The 26,002-nt window shown below is 31.4% G+C and overlaps 1 protein-coding gene across 3 annotated transcripts in view; it reads right to left on the bottom strand.

The window, feature by feature from the left end:
• The window catches only part of LOC148273249 (uncharacterized), a 124,495-nt gene extending 111,726 nt beyond the window's left edge, over positions 1–12,769 (bottom strand). For all 3 annotated transcript variants that reach the window (XR_015824625.1, XM_088238967.1, XM_088238965.1), the window contains exon 1: positions 12,409–12,769. Coding sequence is in view for 1 of the 3 variants with exons in the window: in XM_088238965.1 (XP_088095091.1) it covers positions 12,409–12,484 (76 nt within the window). In the remaining 2 variants the exon portion in view is untranslated. The remainder of the gene's footprint in view (positions 1–12,408) is intronic.
• Positions 12,770–26,002: the final 13,233 nt, after the last annotated feature.

Here is a 26,002-nt window from a genome sequence, read left to right as displayed (position 1 = left end):
CCTTTCTTTATCTACTATATAAATACCTAGCTAAGAGATTTCTCTGCCTAACTAGGTACAACCTGTTTTAAGGCAGACATTTTTATACTAAATAAAGTACATGACTACCTACTACTTAATTTATTATACAGTTATACAATATTTAATTATACCATTTATTATTTTAGAATGTTTTTGAGTGTTTTAAAAGTGTGTTTTTACACTAGAATATTTCGTGGTCACTGGACTGGTACTTGAAGCGAAAGACTGATCATCTTACCTTGATGTAACAAAAATGATCAAGATACTCTGCGATTGGTGTACCCGTGCTGTACCTTATGCACCATCAGGTGCGGAAAGGGAGAGATGATAAATAATTTATCGTTAATCGGGTTTACAAAAATGATAGAATGCAGATACCGGTATATTTACAAAGGACCTTCCTAGTTCATATCTGCCGATAGGTGACCTCTGACTAAACTGAGCTCACCTGTCAGGTGGGGTCACGTGAGTCACATCCACGAGCACAGAGATAACACAATACAGCCACGCACACACAAACACACGATGGCGGGGGCGACCGAACACCGCCGGAGACAGCCGAAGATCAAATCTACCTACAATTCATTTGAATTTATACGCGGTGAAATTATTATTACTGCCTTGATAAGGAATCGGCTTTGTATTGTTTAGCTGACCGTGTATTAGTGAGGTGATTATTAGATACATTAAAATATACACATTAAATTGTACAGGGTAATATAAAATATTTGTTTGTCTCGTGGTGCAGTGGTTAGAGCGTTCGTCTATCATGCACGACGTCCCGGGATCATTTCCAGACAACATCGTTATATTTTCTAATGTTCTGCTGTTAACTCATTGATTTTGAAAAAAAATGATTTTGAGATTTACAAAATAAATAAGCATGAAGTTTCATCAAGAAATATCTACAAAAAACAACAATATTACTTTTTTTTTAAATAAATCTTTGCGTTCCTTTAATTTATCCAAATGCTTCAATTTTGGAGGCCACTTTCAACAAGTTATTCAAAAATTTCTCACTATTAAAATATGTCACTTGAAAAAAAAATATTACGGAAATAAACTATCTCCTTTTCTGAACAATGGAGGATTTAGACAAATACACTTGAAGCACTAACCGCCTGAGATAAGTAAACAGTATAATCATAATAATCATCGATTTTTTAGTTGTGGTACTTTATTTAAACACCTTTAATTTACTTTTCGGCACCCTGTATATAACATCGTATGCATACATACGCATCTCAAACACAGACAATATTATAATAATGTATGCAGGACAAGGTCCCAGTTGATTCAGCGTCTTATTGTTCTCAAAAGTTGACAAAGTTTGATTAGAAAATCATGGCACATTATCACTTTTATAGCAACCACAGCTTAAGGCTACAGTCTTATAAAAAGTAAAGAAATCATGCGATTTTGCCGCATGCTGTTTTTTTAATTGTGTCATTTAAAAAAATGGACAAGAATTTAATGAAAAAAATATTTTCGAAGGTATTTCTAGTAAAAAATACGTTTTATTTTATTTTTATAACTGAAATGAAATTACTTTACCACAGTAAATTACATCTTATGAAATTAGGATTTATCTAAAATACATTCGTACTCGTTCAAAAACGAATTATATACCTAAAAAAGTGATAGAAGATTAAGTAAGAAAGATATTTAAGCTAAATCAAAAAAAAATATTTTGGAAAAAAATACAAATAATTGAAATTATTCAAATTATGTGAGGTTTTTCGTTAATTCCGGGGTAAATTTTGATTAAGATTATTGTTTGAAAAAATTTAAATGTTTTAAACAAAACCATATTTTTGGAATCACGTTTTTAAGAAGAATTGAGAATTTAGTTTTGAGCAAAATTTTAATTAATGCCATTGAATCGCCGAAATGAACATTAAAATCAATAAAAGCCTCATAAAAATCATGTGTAATACCTATAGATTGCGCAATGTTATAAATGCACAAATTGATCGAGATACTTGAAACCGGTCGGTAGAAGAAAAAAAAAGTGATTGAAAATAAAGTTGTTTTTAGTTATTTCATTATAATGAAAAACTACAAAATTAGTGCTTCAAATATAAAATTTATGATAATACGTCATTTAATTTAATGTTTGAACCGGGTTATGAAAAGTTTTTTCTTCTTTTATTTACCTTTCCGTATTAAATAATGGTACCGATATTATTTTATTTATTTAATATTACATACTAGCTTTTACCCGTGGCTTTGCTTACGTGGTATAGGAGGAAATAAGTTAGCTAATTATTGATAACATTATTTATATTGATTAATTTTTTTAAGGGATAATCCGCTAAGCCTCTATTCCAGAGTCTTGTTAGCAGGCTGAAAAGAAATAATATGGAACTTATGAATAACACACCACAACACCCAGACCGATTGAGTAAAATTCCTTGTTGAATTTTTTTCTTGCACTGGCGGGAATCGAACCCGCGTCGCCAGTTTCAGAGTATCTATGTCAGTTAGCAATATGTAAAAAATTTCCCGATGGAATGATATACTTTTTGGGACAAATAGTAGCTTATATCGATTGCCGGTCCTCCAACTATCGCTATGAAAAATTACGACGATTCTGTTCACAAATCAAAAATTCTACTACAAAATTAAAAAGAAAAACAAACCAAACTAACCATATATTACAATTCAATTACATACATTTTAAGAATTATTTTCAAATTCATTCTTTATGACATACCACCTTTTCATTTTGAAATAATTTTTTTTAATTGTCGATACATTGAATATTTTTGATTTGGAGTGAAAAATACGTACCATTTTTTATTTCTCACCTCTCCGGCTATCCCTGTATAAAAAAATATGTAAATCGGTCTTTCCGTTAAGACGTGAAGGAAACACAAACAGACAAACAAAAAAAACACGTTTTTGCATTTATAATATTGGTATAGATTGCTAGTAAGTTATTTTCCTTTTTTTCACATACGAATTGAAACTAGAAAACAAACTTTTTATAATTTTATCAGTCGTTGGGTTGGAAAAAATTGCCCCTTGTCGACCAGTTATAAAAATAAATGTATAGGTCATAGAATTATAAATCTATGGTTTAGGTGCTTTGCGCTGCAAATTTCCTACATTTTTACCTGTATTTACCATCTTCGTATCATGTGATTGGAGTAATGAAGAATTTTTGGTCACCTCGGGCATTAATCATAAACCTGGTAAAAAGTTACGCCTGGGCATAGTGGTAGAGTAAAGATAGGAATACCACAATGATGGTATTCCCACCCATATTTTACTACAGTGTATAGTGATGTTAGTACCGACTACCCGGAGATATTCTGTCACGTAACAATATGTGACAAATTGTCACTGTAAAATATTAACTAATTGTAACCGACAAATTATCGAGGTCTCCAGTAACAATAAGGTGCTAAAAGATGAAGTATTTAAATAGGATTTACATTTACACACGTGATGTGATATGTGACACAGTTACTGTCACTGCATAATATTATAATATCAATACGATAGCACCAAGAGCATACAATTCTTACTGTGGCCAAATTTTATTTAGAATATCAGAAGTTCATAGAAAAAAAAAGACGAATGGAACTGTTCAAAAATTTATCTTAAAAAAAATGCTTCACAAAAATCGCACTTTTCCCTCTTTCCAATAATTGAACGAAGTTATGCCGAAAGTAGCCAGTCCACAATTTTGAAAAAATGAGATATTGATGTTCTCGGGTGCAGTAAGGTCAATTCTATGTTTTGCTAAAAACACCCAGACCGCTTTGATACAAAAAATTGTTTTAATCACCTTCTGAAAATGGTATCAATCACAAAAACGGTATTTCTCAATTTGCAGAAAACACTCACAGAACTAGAAAATCTTAACGAATTTAAAAATCATTAAAACTGGTCAAATACATAACTAAAGTCTTGTTTAAAATGTAAAAAAAAACCAAGATATTCCATTTGTTAAAATCAAAAACATTCGAAATGTTGTGGAGATTTATTTATTCACTCTTTTCACAAAGGTGCCATTATACCAGTTTCACTTTTCTATGGCTGGCTGCTTTCTGCATAACTACGTTCAATTGTTCCAAGTAGCTAAACTTTTTGATATAAGACTAATATATTGTTTTCAATGTTTAAAATATATATTTTAGAACCAAAATATATTTATAAGTAATTCAAATAGATCAAGTCATAGAAGGTATTGTATGTTAGAAATGCCACATTGTAAAATGAAGCTAGCCAGAGGCATGCATATTTTATGGGCCAAAATATTATTTTTTTACTGATAATATTTTATTGATCCCAAACTTTCAAAATTTTCCTTCTTTTAAAAAACACGCACTATCCTGGATTCAAACTAAAGATATAAACTCTTTCTTTCTATGATATATTTTGCTGTCCCCTAATAAAGAATATTTTTATATATTTTATTAAAAATATTTTCTATTATTGATAAAAAATATTATACCTGTCTTTTTATTATAGGAGCAAAAATTCATAAACATTTCTTGTATGCTCACGAAAAGACCACGCCTTGGTGGTTGTTTTTGTTTAATATTTTAACTGTTAATGTGTATTTCATTGCTAAGTAATTATCCTTTTTTGTATACTATGTTTTGTATATAAAAAAATACATGTATTCCTTCATGTGATCTTTTTATAGCATAATGAATAGCTAGCTAAAAAAAAATGTGTTACAGCTTATAATAACTGGGTGTCTTCAATAATTTGCATGTCACCTACATATTTTAAAAAAATATTTGTTTGAAACTAAATGATGACAAAAAGAGCTGACTTTTCTATTTGTGACAAAAAATAAAATAACTCATGACGAATTGTCCCTTTCATCATTTCAGTAGGAACTTATTTGCGCATAATTCACGTTTTAGTTTGACAATGCTTGTTGACATAAGTCACCATATTATGCCTTTTCTGTTGAGTCGAGGACATTCCACCTGATAACGCCATGTTATGACCCACTTCCTTATCTCATACTTGTATGCACCAATAAAACGTACAAGAAGACACGCACACACTCTTAGAAAGGTAAATACAGGTGTTATATTACACCAACACAATACTCACACACATGTGCAGGTATAAATCTTTATTGTAAGTGTAGAAATATGATGTCTGTATCAATTCGGATGAAGAATACAGTTCTCCGTGTTAAGAACATCAAGAACCGTGGACTAGTGTTTTCTAGTCGACGGTCACTTTTAGGTCAAAATCCTGTAAAAGTTAATCGGTTGGGATGAATTTGTCTCATAGTCTGGTTGTTGGCGCATTTACCAACTATTCTTGAGGTCCCTGGTTCGATTTCTGGAAGAATCGGCGTGAAATGTTTTTTGAATAATTGGTTTGGTAATACCCTTGGTTTTTAAAAAGGTTTCTCGTGTAAGTAATTCTTTCACTGTTATATTGTATGGTCTGTAGAATGGTGCCTAGAGTATAAGATTGATCATTTTACCTTCATTAAAAAAATCTTGGAGTACACTCTAAGAAAAAAATGATCGATGTACACTTACTCTAAGAAGGTACCCTGCTTTTCGGGTTCCAAGAACCATCACGTGAGAATAGGGGTATGAAATTAAATTATTAGACAGAAATATTTGACAATCTGGGTTTCGATATTAGCGCGTTGAGAAAGTGAGTTAAAGAGGTTATTCGCAAAAGTTGGGAAAGGATCATGAAAAATGACAATTTTGTTATTTCGGCAGTATGTTATATTCCCGACACATGCAGGTCATAGGTGTGTTGTATGTTGCATTACTTGAAAACAAAGGCAGTTTAAATATGTTCCAATGACTGAGTGTTCTCAATCCCGCATTCATTTCTATTTTATTGAGGAGGTTAGTATCTACTTCTAATAAATCTAATATTCTATGGAGGAATTACACACAAAACCGACGCGGTGTTTTTTCAGGGAATCAAAATGAAAAAGTGTTACAAGTTTCTTGAAATTTGAATTTGCACGTGGGTTAGAAATTTAGGAGCTAGTAAAATGTACTTAAAGAATTTTTTTTGAATAGATTCTATGGAGTTTTTATTATTTGATATTGCGGACTCCATACGCATGAGGCATACTCAAGATAACTGCGAATCAAACTCAAACGGGGTGTGTTAAAAAAAAAACGGGATTTTTTTAATTTCGCGGGCTTGGAGAGTCCGACTGTCCATTTTTTTTATTATATTGTTATACATGCCCCTAAAATATGGTAAAATTTTCAGCTGCATTCATTGTTTACCTTATCAGTGGCTGCCGCTAAGGTTAGACGTGTTTTTATGAGCTCGTCGGTTTTCTTTTGCTAAAAAAATAGATCGATGAATTTACATCAAAATTTGTGTAAAAAATGAAATAAGTGTATCAAAGTGTGTGAAATGTAACAAAGTATGAGTTTTATTATGAGTAAAACAAGAGTTTTCGAGTGGTATAAGCGTTTCCAAGATGGCCGTGAAGACGTTGAAGATTACGAGCGGCCCGTACGCCCCAGCGCATCAACAACCGATGAACACGTGAAAAAAGTTAATAAAATGGTTATGAACGATCGCCGAGTCACAATAAAAGAAGTTGCTGATGATGTTAGCTCATGCCATTAAATTTTTTCGATTGTTTTGGGTATGAAACGCGTGGCAGCAAAATTTGTAAGAAATTTTTTGAATTTCGAACAAAAACAGCGGCAAATGGAAGTTGCTCAGGTGTCACTAAATGAAGTCAACGACGATGCAGAATTACTAAAACATGTAATAACAGGTGACAAAACATGAATTCATTGATATGACGTCGAAATTAAGGCTCAATCGTCCCAGTGGAGGCATTTTGGATCGCCAAGACGAAAATCGCCGAGCACGCCGAACACGTCTAACCTTAGCGCCTGCCCCAGACAAAGTAAACAATGATTACAGTTGAAAAAGCTTTGGCATACTTCAGAATCATTATTATTTTTATTATGGATAACTTATAAAGCGCCATTTTCGTAATATAATACCTGAAGGGGGCTTTACAAAGTGATCATATAAAAATATAAATTTTACACTTATTTGTTTATAAATTTGTATAAACCACATTAATTTTTTGAATTACACTTCGACCGGTTTCGATGTTACTACCTCATCGTCAGGAATTTAACTAACTTATAATTACACGCGTTGCTATTTATATAATAAAATATTGTATGAAAGAGACAGAAAATTGAAATAAATAGTTTTAAAAGAGGACTCGAAGTTAAATTTAATTGATTATTTATTATTTGAAGTCTTCGATTAATGGCTTTACTAATTTCTAATCGTTCTAAATTATCTAAACGAAAACCATTTTTATTGACATGCGAAATTTCTACACCCGTTTCTTCATTTAATTCATGGTTTTCGGATATAAGATGATTTGCAGATTCTAAAAATTATCATTATCTACTCAGACATCTTATATGTTCTTTGATTCTAACTAAATTCTGTCTCTTTCATACAATATTTTATTATATAAATAGCAACGCGTGTAATTGTAAGTTAGTTGAATTCCTGACGATGAGGTAGTAACCTCGAAACCAGTCGAAGTGTAATTAAAAAAATTAAAGTCGTTTATACAAATTTATAAACAAATAAGTGTAAAATGTCATACCACAAAGTGAAAAATGTTTTTGATAACAATAATATATAAACTTAATTTAAACTTTTTAATCTAAGAAAAATAATGTATTTTGTCACCACATGCTAAGGATTTATTTAAATGATTTAAAGAACAAGTGGGTTTTAAGTTTCTTCCGAAACACTCACAAACACTCTCACTCTTTACTCTCACAGTTTCGGACATCTGCTGGGAGAGCATTCCATGCCGTAGGACCTGCGACCGCAAATGCGCGTTTGCCGAATTTAGTGCGCTGTTTGCGTAGAGGTAGAATAACTACAAGAATACTAACATGAAAAAAATTGACAATCAGACTCTCCAAACCCGTAAATTAAAAAAAATCCGTTGTTTTCAGACATATTATAAGAGTTTTTTTTAAACTGTTCTATGTTAACTATTACTAGCTTGTCAAAATAAAACAAAATATGGAATATCTCAATTTTTTGTGGCCACCATAAATCATAATAAATCATAGAAGCATGAACAATTATGAAAGGTTTTAGGAAAGGTGTCTCATAAAGTTTTTACCTGACAAATGTATATTTTGTTAAAGCAATATTTTAATACATAAAGTTTTGGCGTGCAGTTTTGAAACAACAATAAAAGGAAATTCACAGCCGAGATCCATGTGGGAGGTTAAGTTATGATTAACGAATATTCCAACCGTAATGAAAAACCTCTTTGGGAGGGCAACACAGAAATATCGGCATTTTTAGGGCTGTCTGGTATTAGTGATCACAATACCCAATTAGCATTACTTATAAGCATGGTATAAAGTTACGACTAGGCATTAGGGGCAAATCATCAAAATAAGCTTTTATTCATAGCTTACATATTAAACTTTCGATAGTAAATAAAATAATAGTTATTTATAAATCACCACCGCTGATCTTTCTACAAAAAAATATCTTTGTAGCGCGCCCAGCGCCCAGCCCGTTCTCAATGAACGATGAAACTAACCGATTACCCAAGCTTATTTCTCCTTACAAAAAAGTACACTGTATTTTACATCTTTAATCTAAGTCAGCTTTTTTAGTACTAAAACAAGCTGGCAGATTACAAATATTAATTGAAGATTCTCTATTTGAAAACTGGTATTTCGAACATTGTTTCCGAAGGGCTATTTTTCGTTGAAAGGATACCGTTGACATACTACGTATCACATAGAATATGTGGCGTTTGCAGTTACCATTTTTGGCATTATTTATTTTAAAAGAAATCGGCCAGTGCTCAGTGTTGAGAGTTACTGCTGCATGTCATTGTGGTATTTGTTAATGAACTTTTGTACAAGTATTGTATTAAAATAGTGTAGAATAAAGCTACGTTTACGGGTGGTAAATAATAATTGTTGTTTGAGTAAATTTCATAGAGCCACCAAAAAAATAGTCATTTATAATTATACTTTTTATATATTATGTACTTGTATAGGTTTAAATTAATGGTAATTTTTTTGTAGATTACCTATAAAATAAATCACAGCTCGCCACTGCTAGGCATAGTGGTAGAGTAAGGATGAGAATACCATCCATATTATAGACGTAACTTTATACCAGGTTTATAAGTTAGGCCCAATGTGTAATATTAACGATTTTGCACAATTATGTGAAGCGGATGTTTGTGTCCGGGCGGATGAAGAGTTACGGTGAAATATAATAAAAGTCCTGGGCAAGTGTTTTTGACTAAATTTTCGAACTGTCCGCCTCGTAGTGTAGTGGTTGGCACGGTTGCCTACCATGCTTCAGGTGCCGGATTAAATTCTAATAACTATAATAATAAAAAATATGTTTTAAAAAAAGCGTTTTAACACTGAAGTATTTTTTTGTCCCTAAACTGACACTTGAACCGTGATATTGATCACGTTACCATCCAGTAATAAATGATAGAGATACACAGCATTTGATTGAAAAATTCAGCGTCCAGCGCGCGATATAAATATTAATAAGATACGAAATATTATTATGTCTTTTGAAATGGTTTGTGGTCCCGTGGCTAGTGCTGGATCCACTGATCAGAGGTCCGAAGTACGAACTTCACTCTACCCCAACTTAATTGTTATTTTCTAGCAGTGAATTATTTACAAGTCGTTGAAAATAGCGCCAAAGCTGAAATATTTGCGGTTATCATTAGAACGCAAACATTTTGTTTTCTAAAAAAATAAATGCAGCATAATTTTTTAAATGTTATTGTAATGCCAGTAAACGTGGTAGATTCATTTGAAATGTTTGAATTTAGTTTCATTACCGATTTTAGTAAAAAAGACATTCTTTGTAAGTTTGTCAGGTACCTTTTTTTCTGGGTCACCCGTCACCACTACCTGTTACTTGAATTTTCGGCTTGTTCAAATTCGCAGGTAGAAATTTGAGACTTTTGTGTACCGAGTAACGAACAAGGTGAAAATACGCTTTACCTGTTTACAGTTTTGAACGTAGTCGTCAAAACGAATACTAAGATTGCGACGATTAAAATGTGATCCTAATTACAATTGGTATTTTATTGCCGATTGATTCATTAATAATTATTCACTATCAGACGCATTCGATGTTATCGCCAGACAAAAACTAGAATTCTTTTTTGATAAGCGACCTCTAGATAACAGCGGATGAACAAATTTACAAAAATAAATGCAAATCTTACCTATGCGTGTCTCAATAAATAAGTTTTTTTTTTACAAATAGAACTTTTATTAGAATCGAGTTAATTATTCGGAATCAGTCAACCGAAAAAACCTTTTAAATTCATGAATGCACAAAATGCCAGAAATAGTGACTGTGACTGCCAAACGATAGAAAAAGTCGATAATACAAAATATCTAGCTATACACATTGATAGTTACTTAAGATGGAACATACAAGTAAATAAAACATAAAAAATAATACATATATATATTTCAAAACATTAGAAATATTCCAAACAAAACTAATTTAATTAATGTATAATATGCTCTAGCGCAATCAATTATCAATTACGGAATAATAGGATGGGTAGGAACAAGTAAAACCACAATAGAGCCATTAATGAAAGCTCAAAAAGCCTTACTTAGATAAGTCAACAAAAAGCCCAACCAATACTTCACACTCTACAGTTTTTACGGAATTTCCAGTACTAGACATAAGACAATTCATTACATTCAGACAACTTTGAGACACTTTCATCAAACGCCTGACAGACATAATGACGGACAACAAATTTAAGACACTAGGCAAAGACAAAAGAGAATACTTCTGCTACCAAAGAAAAAAAAAGGATTACTGACAAAGACACTCTAATTTTCTGGCCACTAAGCTTTACAACTTTTTAAGTATGGATATATCGGTAAGCTATCTGAAAAACAATATTTTCAAAACTCTAGTCCATAAATGGATTACTAAAAGGACTATTTTATTCATGTAGGTATGTTTAAAAATCTTTTATCATATTTCTTTTTAATTTTTCACCTATATTTTGATGTGACTTGACGATTGATGTTAAGTTATGTACTATTATGCATAAAATAATTAATACACTTGACACTCCGGAACGTGCCTGCGGGCCAGTGGAGTGGCTACATACATAAATAAAAAGGAAATGATATTGAATGTATTTATTGTACAAACATTTTTTTTGTAAACTGGGTATTTGTATTATATTTTGAATTAAGTAAATAAATTAATAAATATTGTTTTTTAAACTTGTTGCATAAAATACCTAGTATTATCAATAACTATTTGTCAAGTAATAATTAATGTTTTTTTAATCCATTAAAAAATATCCATTATTTGAATATTAAAGTGATGTTCAAATAGTAATGTTTATCAAGCTCATAGTTAAGTTTATTATCTAAGATTTGAACTTATTATAGACAAAATTAAGAAAGGAGTGCTGTGTTGGTTAGCACATTAGGGCGAATAGACAGCAAAAGTTTACGATACGAAAACTGGTGGATAAAGAATACGAGGAAGACCGAGAAAAACATGACATGACCAAATTCAACAAATATTTGAAGATGTGCTTGTCAAAAGTCGGAATAATTGTCGCTGGGCATGGGAAGATGGATGAATGAAGAAGAAGCTAGGTGTGTTGCAAATACAGTGATGCGGCGTTCTATCCCCTCACGGGGAAATGGCGTGATGAACCCTTAAAATCAAATTAGACCCAGTTTTAAAAGTCACCCCCTAGGCATTTTTGGTTTGTTTTTTAATATTATTTTAACATCAAAATATGCTCTGCATCATAGAAAACATGTGGTTAAGTTTCATGTACGATTTCTCATTACTTTGTTAAGAAAAATGACGCACAAAATTTACTTTTCACATAGTCAATCATTTTCAACACTGCTGGGTATATTTGGACTCATATGCGGTGGGTATAAGTTTAAAAGGCGAAAAATGATTCATTTATCGAAAAGCCTAATAATTAAAGGTTTATAACTAAAATGATTTTTTATGCTGTAATTATTTAGTGTAGATAAAGGTTATAGAAATTGAGTAAATATTCTACATCTTAATTTGTAAATGTCACAAAAAATAGTAAAATAGATGAGATATACCAAATAAAGATATTGTGGATTTCTCTGTAAACTTTTAAGTTTCATAAAAATGTTTTTTGTACTTAGTACTTTTGAACAGAAATATATGGACAACTTTGCCTGCCATAATTAATAAATAATGGTCAAAAATAGTATTTAAATCATATAAGTTAGAAATGTTGACATGTCTCATATTATCATAACACGTGGGTATTTTTTAAAGTTATCAACTGAGATTATTAATATAAATAAATCCATTTACCATTAGTTTTTCCAAAGTTTTGTATTCCCAAGGGAGATCTCGTGAGTAATTGGCATATATTTTCAATCGAAAACATACTTGTAAGAATAATCAATTGTTTATCACTGCATTTTAACACAACCACATTTGAGATAAGACACTCGTTTTTGTTAATACCACGAAGTTTGTCCAAATAAACTCAACTGTCAAAATGTCGTCGTTTAGATATATAAAAAGAAAATAATCGAAAACACTGGTACAAAGTCACTTTCAGAATATACACGTCAAAAAACGAACGAAGTTAGGTTTGCGCGGTTAAATTTGAATTTTTGATTGGGATATGGCGCATGCGTGCAACCGACTCGCGCGCATAAATGCTACTGCGCTGACAAGGCTCGGTGTGGGAGGCGAGGAGGGGGGAGGCACTCACACAGCTGGAGGTTATTATTGTCTGTATAGAATAGACACACCAATACACGCAGGTAGCGGATACTCGCGTCAACACACCTGTAGAGGTAAGGACGCGGCACCTACGACCTGCCATTTGCTCCCGCGGTCAACGGTAAACTTTGAATGCGCGTCAAAAACGAAAAATTGTAATTTTTTAAAATTAAATTATTAATATATTTTATTATTCAGCCCCTTTGTTCCGGCAGTTACGGCACAGACACTTAAAATATAAAAAAAAAAATTACATCGGAGTAAAATAAAATAAAATATATAATAACAATATTGTTAACTGATCTAAATACCCACCTTAATTAAATGTAACTAAAACACGACATTTATAGTTTTTTACTCAGAAATCAAGTAACATTTATAATTTGAACTGGTCCTAAAATAATGAAAGTAGTTAATATTATAAATACCAAAAAATAAAAACACTTAAAACTCGCGATCGATGGACGCTGTAATGCTATCCGAAGCGTTGAAAAGGAGTGCGAACAACACACGGCCTAAAAACCCAGAAAAATGCATTGTGCATTTGAACGTCCGTGAAAATCTAAGAATTTTGATACAAAATTTATGTTGGAGTAAACAAAGTTTAAGCCCGGACTTCTGATCAGCAATTCTGCAACTCTAGCCACCGGACCACAACCCGATTGATTTATTTTGGTATTTTGTATTCTTTAAATACGGGCGCGTTTTATTTTACCAATATTTCTTGAAATATGATTATGTTAAAATATATTATTAATATTTAAAGCATTAACTTTGTGGTCAAACATTTAACTTAATGTTATTAAATATTAGTATATAACCACTTACCGGCTTTTCTATGTCTACCGGTTTTTTTTTTAAAATAAATATTTGTGTTCTTATAGTGAGTTCTAATAGTGAGTTTTAAATAACTCACTATTAGAAAATGGGAATCAAGTTGGGGTAGAGTAGGGTTCGAACCACGGAACTTTGGTCCGTGAGTCCGAGAAACTAGCCACTGGACCATAACTCGGTTCTCTTCGGCTTATTAAAATGCATTTCGTTTTGGTTTTATATTTTTGTGCAACAACTATGGTGAAGGTGTATAGTGGGTTTTGTATGTTGGTTTGTATGTTGATTCAATTGGTGTCCTGACGAAGAGACGTGTACGTCTCAAAACCGGTAGACAAAGAAAAGTCGGTAAGTGGTTTTGTACAAATATTTAATAATATTTAGTAAAGTGTTAAAATATTTTTATTTATGAGCATTTATGATGAAGTATTTAAGCGCCTGGTTGTTAAAAATTTTAAATACGCTATGTGAAAATCAGTATTCTTTTAAACCATATCAAAAGTAATAAATTTCTTATTTTCTGAAATATTTTTTCAAATGATTTATCATGTTTAAATGAAAATATTCAGTGGTTTTCATTTTTTTTTTGTTAGCAGACTATCAAACTAAGCCCAAAATATTGATTATGTATCACATTATCGTCGCATTGATTTTTTCAAATTTGTAATCACTCCATCCGTGACATCACGAGTTCAAGTCAGTGAGTTTTTTTGACATTTAAAAGGAGAACTACGTGTCTGTCAAAACACGCTAAACGTTGTAAAACATGGCTTCCAGGAAACCGTAAATCTATTACATCACAAAACAATTGGTTGGTTGTTGTTCCCCCGAACCTACGATGTTTCAAAGTATACATTTTTTTTTTTTTTTTTATACATTTTCGTAAAACACTGCTAGACAATTAAATGCTTTAATTTTTACCGCGTGTTAAGAAATATTTTTTATATTATTTTTCTAGTAGCACTGAACTTCTTCCTTTTATTACAATATTTAATGCACCTACCGTATTCATAAAAATTAATATCTTATATTATGAAAAAAATATTTTCAAAATAAAACGCACTTTTAAGTTTATTTTGATCTTAGCGTGACATGACTGAAGAAAGAAATCCAGCACATAGTTTAAGTGCCCCCGATTAAAGTCACATGTGAATCAACTTTGTCCGTCCTCCTCGGACACATTAAAAATTCCGCTAGTTAAAAAGAGAAATAACATTCTTGTTGATTACAGGTGAACCAGTATTTCCCTTTCATGCTCGCTTAGGAAAATTCTCGACGCCAGAGCGAGATGGAGCGTTAGTGCTCCCGTTTTTATTTGCAGACGGAAATACGAATTTGTCTCTTTCCCGCGCGGAGAAAACACTCGTTTGTGCGAAAGAGAAGAATGATTTAACAGTGTATTCAGGTGATATATATTGTTCTGTCTCGTATAAATTAGAGGAAAACACGTGCGGTAGAGAAGGACAGATGTATTGTGCTCCCGTTCTGAGCCACAGGTGGTATAATTCATTTTATCTCGTTCTTGCCTAAGTAAATGAGATGGGGGATAGAGCGAGATGAAAAACTGACAGGCCGCTGCTGCTGCTACTTCACCTGTCCACTGCAAGAGATAGTGTTTGAACTATTTTGTAAAATCACCGGGTGGATAAGATTTCCATTACGCAGTTTATTTTGTTTTAATGAAATCGTCTAGTCGAAAAAATATATATATTTTTACTGTTATTCGTTCAATTTTTTACATTTGTCACACCTACTCGCTTTTAAATTATTTTAAATAACGTAAGTTAGTATCATCTGATTTTTTTTTTTCAGTTTTGTTTAACCAAAAGTTTAAATACTTTTTTGCGTGTTTTAAAATTTTGTCGTTTCGCCGGTAATATAAGTTAAGTGATTTATCGTTTTCAACAGTGATTGTAATTTTTCATGAAAATTACACAATTTTGCTTGAACAAACTTAAATTTTTCTTTTATATAAAGTTTCGTATTTTTCCTTTTAGTAATCAATAAAAACATGTAAAAAAAATCCGTCATCAAAAGTCACATTATTTAAATTATCTCATTTTTAAAAGAATATTTCTCAACAGATATTGCCGGCGCAACGTCCATAATTATTTTTTTTTATGCGACATTGTAATTTTTTTTTTAAAACCAAAATTAATAAGTAGTAAGAATCTTCTGCGTTTTTATGCCGTTTTTGACTGCTTTGAAGTGTCTGTCTTCTGGGTTGGTGTTGATTTTTTTTTAAATTAGCCAATGTATGTAAATCTTAACATTTCATTAAACCAACGCTTTAATCGAGAGAAGTTTCCATGCGACATGTAGCAAATTTACAGAAGAACCAAAAGAAAGTATTTGTATTTAATGCAAATATCTCATTTATACGTATTATTTTGGCGAGATTCCAACAAAATAACAATAAACATTTGAAATACGAGATTCTTTATTAACCCTAGATCACTAACCATTCGTCAAATATACTATTGGCACCCCGTGCTTTTGCTGTTTCTATGAGTTCCCTCCGCCCACATCTAATACTTTCGTAAACAGTGAAATTAGTTACCTGCACTCATTGATTACGGACGCACGGTAATCAGATCCGATCATAGATCGGGATATATCGCGTAATTGTTGTCTGACAGACAAAAGGTTGGTAGTTCTGTTACTTTTTTATCATTATATATTTATGTGTAAAATAAATATTTTTTAAAAATTAAAGATTTCTAGGAAGGCAGTTGTCAACTAACAAAGAGAACTACCGAGAAAGCGAAATAATTGTAGCTATTGCCTAGTCAAAAGCGTCCCATGACAAAATACTTTTGCAAGGGCTGCGAATCTGTGGCAAACATACGGTTTCTTTGTGTAGTAGCAATACCACGTATGTTAATAATAAAAATATTTAAACTATTTGATTGCCTGAAATATAAATTTGCTATGTAAGGTCATTTGTTATTAAAAAAAAATTCGTCTGACAGACGAAAGGTTAGTTATACCTTTACTCGAATATAAGGTTAGTGAGCTACGGTTAAATAAAATGAAATCTTCGATTGGCTCTTTTCTAAAGTTGTCACATATTGCTTGATAACTTTTTTCTCTCATTAAATTAATTAAAACAAAAACTAAATCGAAGAAAAATCTTAAAAACCCTGTATCTAACACAATCTATTTTCCATTGTGAAAGATAGAAGAATAAAATTAATTTAATTTGATTTTATTGAATCGGCATTAAATAATAAAAAAAAGGAAAGAAAACAAAATTAGGTCAAATTTAATTTCTGAAATGTATTTCGAATGTATGAATTTCGAAATGTTCGAATTTCGTACCTCTAATCCGCAAGCTGATTCGATATGTAAATTTTAATTTTAGAACTGTCTTCAGATAAGATCTTTTTTTTTATCACCCAGTACTAGAAAGAAAACCCAAAGGCTGTAGATATGACTTATTGCCAGTTACAGTTGTGCGAATGAAAGAAAAATACTTCTAGAAAGAGAAAGATACAAAGGTGACGAGTTTACACACCTGATCCTATCTAAGAAAATTACTTAATGTTCTACATCTAAAACTGAAAATTTAATAAAAAAGCTGCAATAAAATATTTGTTTATTTCTTGACATTGTTTACTTTTTGTTAAAAAGCCTCCTGCTGGTTATAATTTTAAGCGTATAAATACACGACGTACGTGCTTTGTGCAATGTTTGTCAGCAAAAGGAAGAGATATACTATGTTGTATTGGGAACAAGGAAACGTAGGTCGCGTTTTAAAAATCAAATCGTTCAGAAAGGTGACGAGTTCAGGGCACAGCGGGACAATCGGGTTTTCCAATTACGATCAGACGTACGTTCTTCTGAACTCACTGAAGAACAAATGAGACAAAATACACATTTTCTAAGGGAAAACGTGGTGACGTATGTGAAGATTTTAAATTGTCGTATCGAAGAATGGAAGCAACAGGTCGATTTTTTGCCCACATTCTGACCGGACAAGGACGCGATGTTCCGTCGCTGTCTTACGCTCGATATTAGAGGGAGATAAGGCTTTTTTTTTGCTTACAGATCAAAGGTAGGTCCGTCGGGCAACCGAAATACAAATAATTTGCACCTGTAATTTGCGCATCGGAAAATCTATTGGAAGCAATTTGAAATTTATAATTGGAACACCGAATTTAAAAAATCTATTTTTGCGTCAATATATCTTGCTACGCAATATTTTTAAAAATCGCATTTTAATTTTTTCTATTTATTGAATAAAATTAAATTCTAAAACAATTAGGCCATAGAGACATAGCGAATATTGGAAATAGATAACTTAATTGTTTTGGCATTTTTTGACGCCTTTTTGAATATATTTTCACATAATCAATTAAGATGTCACTCCCATTATGTACACAATTTTTTTACGAAATGGGAAACATTTTTTCCATATATACTTGTTTTACCATTCTTTCGTCGTTCATTTGTCCTACATGACCAAACCATTGCAAGAAACCCTTTTTTAATCTTATCAATTATATCTGACTCAGATTTAGACTCTCGCCTGATTTTATTATTCGTGACCCTGTCGTACATTGATTTCGCACACATTAGTCTAAGAGATCGCATTTCAACGGCATCTACTCGATTTTCATCCTTTCCCTGCCAGTTCCATGTTTAATTTTTATAAATAAGTGATGGGACTAAAACTCCGTTCATATTTTAACGAATCAAAATTTAACAATATTTTGAGTTTGTCCAAATTTTCTTTTTTTTTAAATCTTAATTTTTTAATTGGACATTTCCTTAACCTTTCCGAACCTGAAAGTGAAAAAAATTGTTAGGTCTTGAGGGGGCATCAGAAAAGTCCAAGTTAAAATTATATACATACGACTAAAAAAAAGAATCCTTATGTTAGTCATGACATTGTTGTTAAAACCGTTTCAAAATATTTCGAGTTTTCTGCGAAATTTAAACATTTTATTTTTAAAAACTTTTCGAGAGGATGCTACATGACATCGCGGTGCTACCTCTGTGGCACGTTGAATAGCACTGATATAAATTCTCGCTACGCGTCAGAGAAGCTATATAGCGGGGAGTTCGAATCACGAAATCCGAATTTTTGTGCTTATGGCTAAAAAGAGCAACTAAATAGCAAAAAGCACACCTGTAAAATGACCACTACATCACAGATTATTAGAGTGTAAAGCGACGAATTTTGTTTGCTGTTTGCAAGGAGGAATACAGAAAAAAATGTGAATTATTATTGAAAGAGTTCGGCTGAAAAATATTTTTTATATTTTCTTAACCTTTATCTCGGCAGAACGAAAATGTTTTTTTTTCTCATTTGATGGTTAAAAAGGCTTCATTATCACAAACATTTTTTTTTGATAAATCAGAGTTTATTACGAAAAGGGAAATATTACACAAGTACTACGAATTCCGATAAGAATATATTAAATAAATTTAGAATAATAAATTGATTGATCAAAATCAATATAGATATTGCGGAGAAATGTTTTCATACATAAGTAAAAAATAAATTTAATAAAAATACGTAGCTAGAAAAACACGACGTCTTTGGCCTTGGTTGTTGTGACGTCAAGGTTCATGATAATGTTCTCAACAAATTTTGATGGCCAAGAACAAATAAACGTGAATCGTGACGTATTAGCGGTGAGGCCAATGGAATGACTGTTTTTGCGGGAATTCAAAATAACAATTTAAAAAATATTTTTTACGCTACTTGTTGAGGAGTGGACGAGGCTTAAAGAATACCTCGTCCTAGGAAGAGGCAAATTTAATAAGTGGACTGAATTGTTTGGGAAGAAAGGTGGCGCAACTCCACGAACCTGCTGATGATGAGGCGTGATGAATGCTGGAACCTGGCTGGTAAAGCTGGCGGTCGTGAGACGCTGGCACAGTTTGTATGAAGCTCGCAGTCTAAAGAACGCAGGCACAGCTCGCTTTAGGAAAGATTAGTTGAGCACTTCATTTGTTTGATGTTAGATTAGTACTGATAATTTTATGTTTATTCCGCCATTCATACGTAGAATTATTGTTACATGGAGTGCGCTAGGAAATGGGAAAGACGAGTAGGTAGATAAAAATTCAGTTTATAATTGGTTCGAATACTAATAATAACAATTAGTGAATAAAAACTTTTACTGGACAGTATTTCAGATATTTTTATCACTTTAAAAAAGTGGTATTTTCCTATTGTGATGATGCAGTACAGAATTAAAAATTAAAATAAAGCAGTTATAACTGAATGCTATTTTACTCGTGTTTTAGTTAATGAGAAAAAAATGAAATAAAAGTCATATTATAGGATACATTGCTAAAAAAAGGGTTAATATTATCGGGTAAGATGATTAAAAAAATGAAATCAATATGATGATTAACAAAAAAGTTATTCAGAAAAATGTGCTAACGGGGGACTCTAGGCCCGAAAGGGTTAATACAGTTCACTTTTCGCGTCATTAATTTTTAAAATAATTACTTTTACATTCTACCCATAAATACATGCATAAAATAATCAACAAACAGTCTTACTCAATATTGTTATTGTTTCCTTTAAAATTACCCATTTTAATAGTGTTACTAAACCACTGTATGGAATGTTTATTGGAATTTCAAAACCAAACTAAAGTACTAACATTCATCGCACAGTGCACATACTTTAGCTATGTTACAGATTCGGGTCAAGAAAATTGACCAATAATAGTACTTTCGTAATATTTTTATGATTAACTTTTTGAAAAAAAAAACGAACAAAAAAAAGACGAATAGATAGACCTCAACGGGTATGATGGCGGAGATGAAGTGCTTCACTACGGCGGAAAAGGCGCAAGGTTCACAAATCTTATCTCAAGCTCCCGGACATACTTCGGGCTTTGGACCTTTTGGAGACTGCGGCGTCGGCCAGGACGTTGTGTTGAGGATAACAGCGGAGGAACAATAGTCAACGGTGGCATCCTAAGCCCCAGTTAGCAAGAGGGATTACTGTTTTGGCGTCAGGTGACAACCGGTCGTAAAACAGAAACCAAACCACAAATCTCCTAGTCGGAGGTGCAGATTGACTAGGAGGGCTGTCCCAAGTAAATAAGACATACACGGAATAACCCATAAAATAAACATATTTATAAAATTACCATTAATTATTTATAACATGTTGCCATGTATTCAAAAAACTTTTCTGCGTGTCATTTCTTGACATTTATAAATTTTTATTATTTATATATTTTTTATTATTATTTTGTATATTGTTTTGATTATTTTGTATATTGTATAATATGTTTATATATGTTTTTGATTTATATATAGAAGAGTCCAGACTTAACACGGAATTTTCTAATAAGTCAGGACATAAAAAAAAAAAAATAATGCCATGATAAAATTGTGTATTTTGTGCATTAAATAAATAAAACATCCAGAAGAAAGACGAAAATACGGGTACGTGTCAAAACCAGTAGATATGAAAAATTCGGTAGGTTGGAAAACGCAAATATTTATTTACATTTATTGAAATGTTTGACCAAAAACTAAATCCTTTGAATGCAAATTGGAAACAACATGGTAAAACATATTTAATTAAAAGCACTATAAAACAAGGATCAAAAATATAGTTTTAAAAGAGAAATCGAACGAAAACCCTGGATGAGTATTTTGACTCGATGGCTGTTCTTTCGTAAAAAATCTGAATAAGGGAATCTATTGGTTTTTTAAACTAAAATATTTCGTTGTTTCTGGACTGGCACGTGTATTGTAAGACTTATCACCTCCTTCGTATAACAGAAGATACGTGGTATTTGGTTTACAGGTGAAGTGTACTATGCACCACTAGGCGTGGAAAGGGTGATTATGGTAATGATAAAACATTATAAGAAAAAAAGATAATATTTTAGGTCATGGCAGTATATTTAAATAAAATATTTATGCTAAGATGATATTAATACACTATTGTCACGTTATTGCTCTTAAATTAAAATGGCAATCAGTCGACATTGTTAAAATTCAGCTATCAAGAACTTTAGTCACAAATGGGTCAAAAAAGACAATTTTTATAAGTAACGAACGTCAGCTTTTTGTATTATTGTTGATTGTTAACGAGAACTCTGTACTCGATGTAATGTGTCAGTATTAAAAATAAATAAACTAATATCAAACGATGACCTCGACACATTGATCCATTAATTGAACTTTTGACAGGTGGAATTTAATTGTTATTTCATGCTATTTTATTGAGTTTGAACCTTTGTATACAAACCTATTGTTTGGAAATACATTTTCTTCAATTTCATTTCAAGATTTTGACAAGCATGTTTTGTTCAGAAAAAGTGGGAATTAATTAATTAGCTATTATACTATGCTGCCATTTAAGTCCTATTGCTAGTGTTATCCTGCGATTCTTCTTTTAGCTACATGCTTTTATAGCCCTTTTCCCCATTCATTGATTCATCTAGCGTCTAAGAAGAGTGAGTTAAATACGGGAGTGAGACGTATGCTCAAATTACAGCTCGTGGAAAAAAGTTTTTTGAACTAATGATAGTTTTAATATTATAATCGGTTCAGTTCAGTGCCGAATAAATTGGCGTTTGTTGCAAAGCATTGAATTATTATGATCTGTTTGCAAAACAGTAAAGTAGGTAAAAAACATACAAATAAGCTAAATTCAAGTAAAATTAAAGTATAAGCAATCATATTGGGCACTGTCTATTCTCACTAAGTAAAGTAAATACCTGTTATAGGTAGACAGCATTTTTTTCAAAATATAAAATACAGCATTTTTTTTTAAGACACACAAAATTAAATAATATTAAGAACATGATAATCTTACAAAAAATTATGCAATTAAAAAAAATTTAACTCTCAAAATATATGTAACTGAAAAAATACATATCAGAAAAAAAAAATAATTTTAAGGTATAAAACTGATCGAAAGTAATTCATTTGTAAACTAACATTTTAAAATAAAAAACAACACTGACAAAAAAATTATATCCCACAAAAATTCTTAATAGCTGCTCCAACCGGCTCCTTCGCATTTTTAAATCCACTTTTTTGTACCAATTTATCATAAATATAATGTTTTTCTAATAAATTAATTATTCTTGTCAGTATAAAACAATAGAAGCAATATATAAGAACCGGTTGAGGAGTTGTATGCTTACAATTTAGCAGGACTTTCATTTTTAGATTATCTTGTAAATATTTTTGAAAAACAAAAGTATTTTTGAAAAATATATTTACATACATGTTTTTAAAAACTTGTACTCATGAGGCAGCAAAAGAATATTTATATAAATTTAATGTGCAGATTGAACTTAAAAGAAATTGTCATTTGGTTATTGGTTTTGCTGGTTTTCTCAAATGCACTGATCATGGACAATGGTGGTTTTACATTTAATCCCCTCAAAATAATATCTGCACATGTGTGCTAGTCTATGCATATGGATATATTAATAGACAAATATGTTAGTCTTCTTTAGCGCGGGTCTTTTCCTACAAGGCATTACTCGAAACTATGTAAAAAGAAGAAATATATATATTTTTTAATATTTTATTTTTATTTTCTTTTATTCAGGAAACATACAGTACAGTTACAAAGTTTAATATTTTACACAATTAGACTTAATTCTAATGGACCAGTGAAGTTTCCATATTAAAAAGCAATTATATGTAAGGTTAATTATGAAAGTATAAAAAAGAGAAGGAAAACGAAAACATAAATGAAAGTTATTTAAAAATTAAAATTTAAGTGAAAAAAATATATTTTAAGGTTTGTAGTTTGTAGTGAGTATTTACAAATGGAAATAATATTAAAAATGAAGAAAATTTGTAAGAGTAATTAAAAATTAAGAATGGAAATAAAGAATGAAAAACATGCTCAGATGTAAAAATAAAATAAAATAGTAATAACATTTTTTTTTAAAAAGGAAAAACATAAACACATATTTATTTTAAGGGATTCAGAGAAACGATGAGAAGAATCTTTAAGTGAAATATAAGACAGTAAATTTAAATTTAGGTCAATTTAAAAAACATCTTCAAAATTAATGACACATTATACTAAGAACAGCAATATATTGATTTTATTAACATATATAATATAAGTAATTAAAAGTAGTTTAAAAGTATAAAAACATGCCAATGGCAGCAGAAAAAAAAGAAAAAATAAAGAAGGAATAACAAGTATAGCAAGTAATCTTTAAAATTTGAAAAAGATTTGGAGAAGATTTTAAACCAAGAGAAGTCGATAAAATTTCATTAAAGCGATTTTAGTAGTAAAACAAAATTTCAAAAGAGAAATTTGATTTATAATAATAATATTATAATAATATTAATTATATTAATATTAATAATATTATATTATAATAGTAATTTATTATGTATATTCAAACAGATAGGTAGTCTAGCTCCAGATTGTGGATAGCCACAGTAGAGAATGGCTAAGGCATATAACTGCGGTCGTTTAGTATAAAACAGGTTGCCTTAGTAATAATATTTTATGTGTAATTCTCGCTAAGTACTGCTTTCTTCGTATCCGGCACGTTCCTAGCGCAAGCCATTCAGGCGATAATTTACATCAATGCTGCGTGCTTTAGGTGTCAATATTGTTTGTGATTACTACATTTTAGTTAGATTTATCAACCGACATGAAAAACTTTAATTAAAAAAGCAATATAAAAATCTAGGTTTTTACAGCGTTAAGGTCAGTTATTGGATCGATTATTTATTTATTAAAACTTCAAGAACAAGATATATGCAGTTTGGCGGGCTTGGCTGAAAGCAATAACATTCAACGATGTTTGATTATGTCCAAATGCTTGCAGACTGGCTGGATTGCCTCCCTGGAGAATTGTTCATATTTAAATTTATTTCAACAGAGAGGGAAAACATTTTTGAGAAGGGAATATAGAAGTCTAGGCATTTACAGGGCTGATGACCTGTCATTGGCTGGTTTAAGTGGACACTTTACACACTGTGTCACAAGCCCTGTAAATGCCTAGACTTCCATATTCCCTTCTCAAAAATGCTTTCCCTCTCTGTTGAAATAAATTTAAATATGAACAACTCCCTACAGACAAAATCCAGCCAGTCTGCAAGCATGTGGACATAATCTAACATTGTTGAATTTACTACCTGGTAAAAGAAGTATAAAAATTGGAAAATTGTTTTCAGGCGTTGCCTAGTAGGTTATTTGGTTCAGCTGGATGAATCTCACCCGCGTGATAAAGGTTTCAGCTCTTTTACTTCACAAAAGTCAATAGATGGAAGAGTTGAGGAAATGTGGATGTTCAAACATGGGCAAAATGGTGAATGTTACAGAGTGTGTAAAGTGGCCACTTAAACCAGCCAATGACAGGTCATAAGCCCTGTAAATGCCTAGACTTCCATATTCCCTTCTCAAAAACGTTTCCCCTCTCTGTTGAAATAAATTAAAACAATAACATTCAGCTAACCAAAAAAACAGGATGGTCAAAATTTGGGGCATGTGTTTTTTTAGTATACATTTGCACTTTCGAAATCATCATCATCATCATTCCCTTTCCGCACCTAATGGTGCATTGAGCACTGCATCGATATACCAATCGCAACGTACCTTGATCATTTTTGTCACATAAAGGTAATATGATCAGTTTTACGATTCAGGCACCAGTCGAGGGACTATGAAATATTCTAGTGTTAAAACACCCTTTTAAATAAATCTTTCATATCTTTGTTTGTTAGTGGGTACACAATAGCCTCGGAGGATGTATTTGAAACCCTTAATTGGGAGACTAAGGGTGTAATATACTTGAGTCGCCTCAGATTCACAGATGACATAATGGTCATACATTAGTAAAGACATGGATGAACTTGGCGAAATGATTATAGAACTACACGAGGCTTCAAAAAAGATTGGTTAGGAAATAAATACTCATAAAACAAAGATTAATAGTCCAACAAGGAGAGACATTTTCACTTACTAAAATAAAATCAAACTGGTTGATGATTACAGAATGGGGTAACTCTTCGTTCTAATAACGAAAGAAGCCTTTCAATACTCACTCACCGCTCTGTTTATTGCCTCTTCTTTCACAGTAGTGGCTGCTCAATTATGGAATAATCTACCAACTAATATCAGAGACCCTTCTTTGTTTACATTCAAATTACGTATGAAATGTCTCTACCTGAGTATTTTAGTTTTTCCTTCCTCTTTCCTTCCCCCTTAGCCCCCACCTGTCTTAATTTAATAGTGTAGATATTAAGTCAATTTTTATTACTAAAAATATTTATATTTTTATCGATATTTTGTTTTACAAAGAACTTATCAATAAACCAACAAAATGTTCATTTTCATATTAATGTTTTTTGTTGATATTTCTTGATA

This window comes from Micrasema longulum, unplaced genomic scaffold (genome assembly GCF_059751315.1).
Source record: "Micrasema longulum isolate JH-2025_06_02 unplaced genomic scaffold, ASM5975131v1 h1tg002026l, whole genome shotgun sequence".
Lineage (NCBI taxonomy): Eukaryota > Metazoa > Arthropoda > Insecta > Trichoptera > Brachycentridae > Micrasema > Micrasema longulum.
The sequence above is the reverse complement of the archived record's forward strand: the minus strand, read 5'-3'. Positions and strand labels throughout refer to the sequence as shown.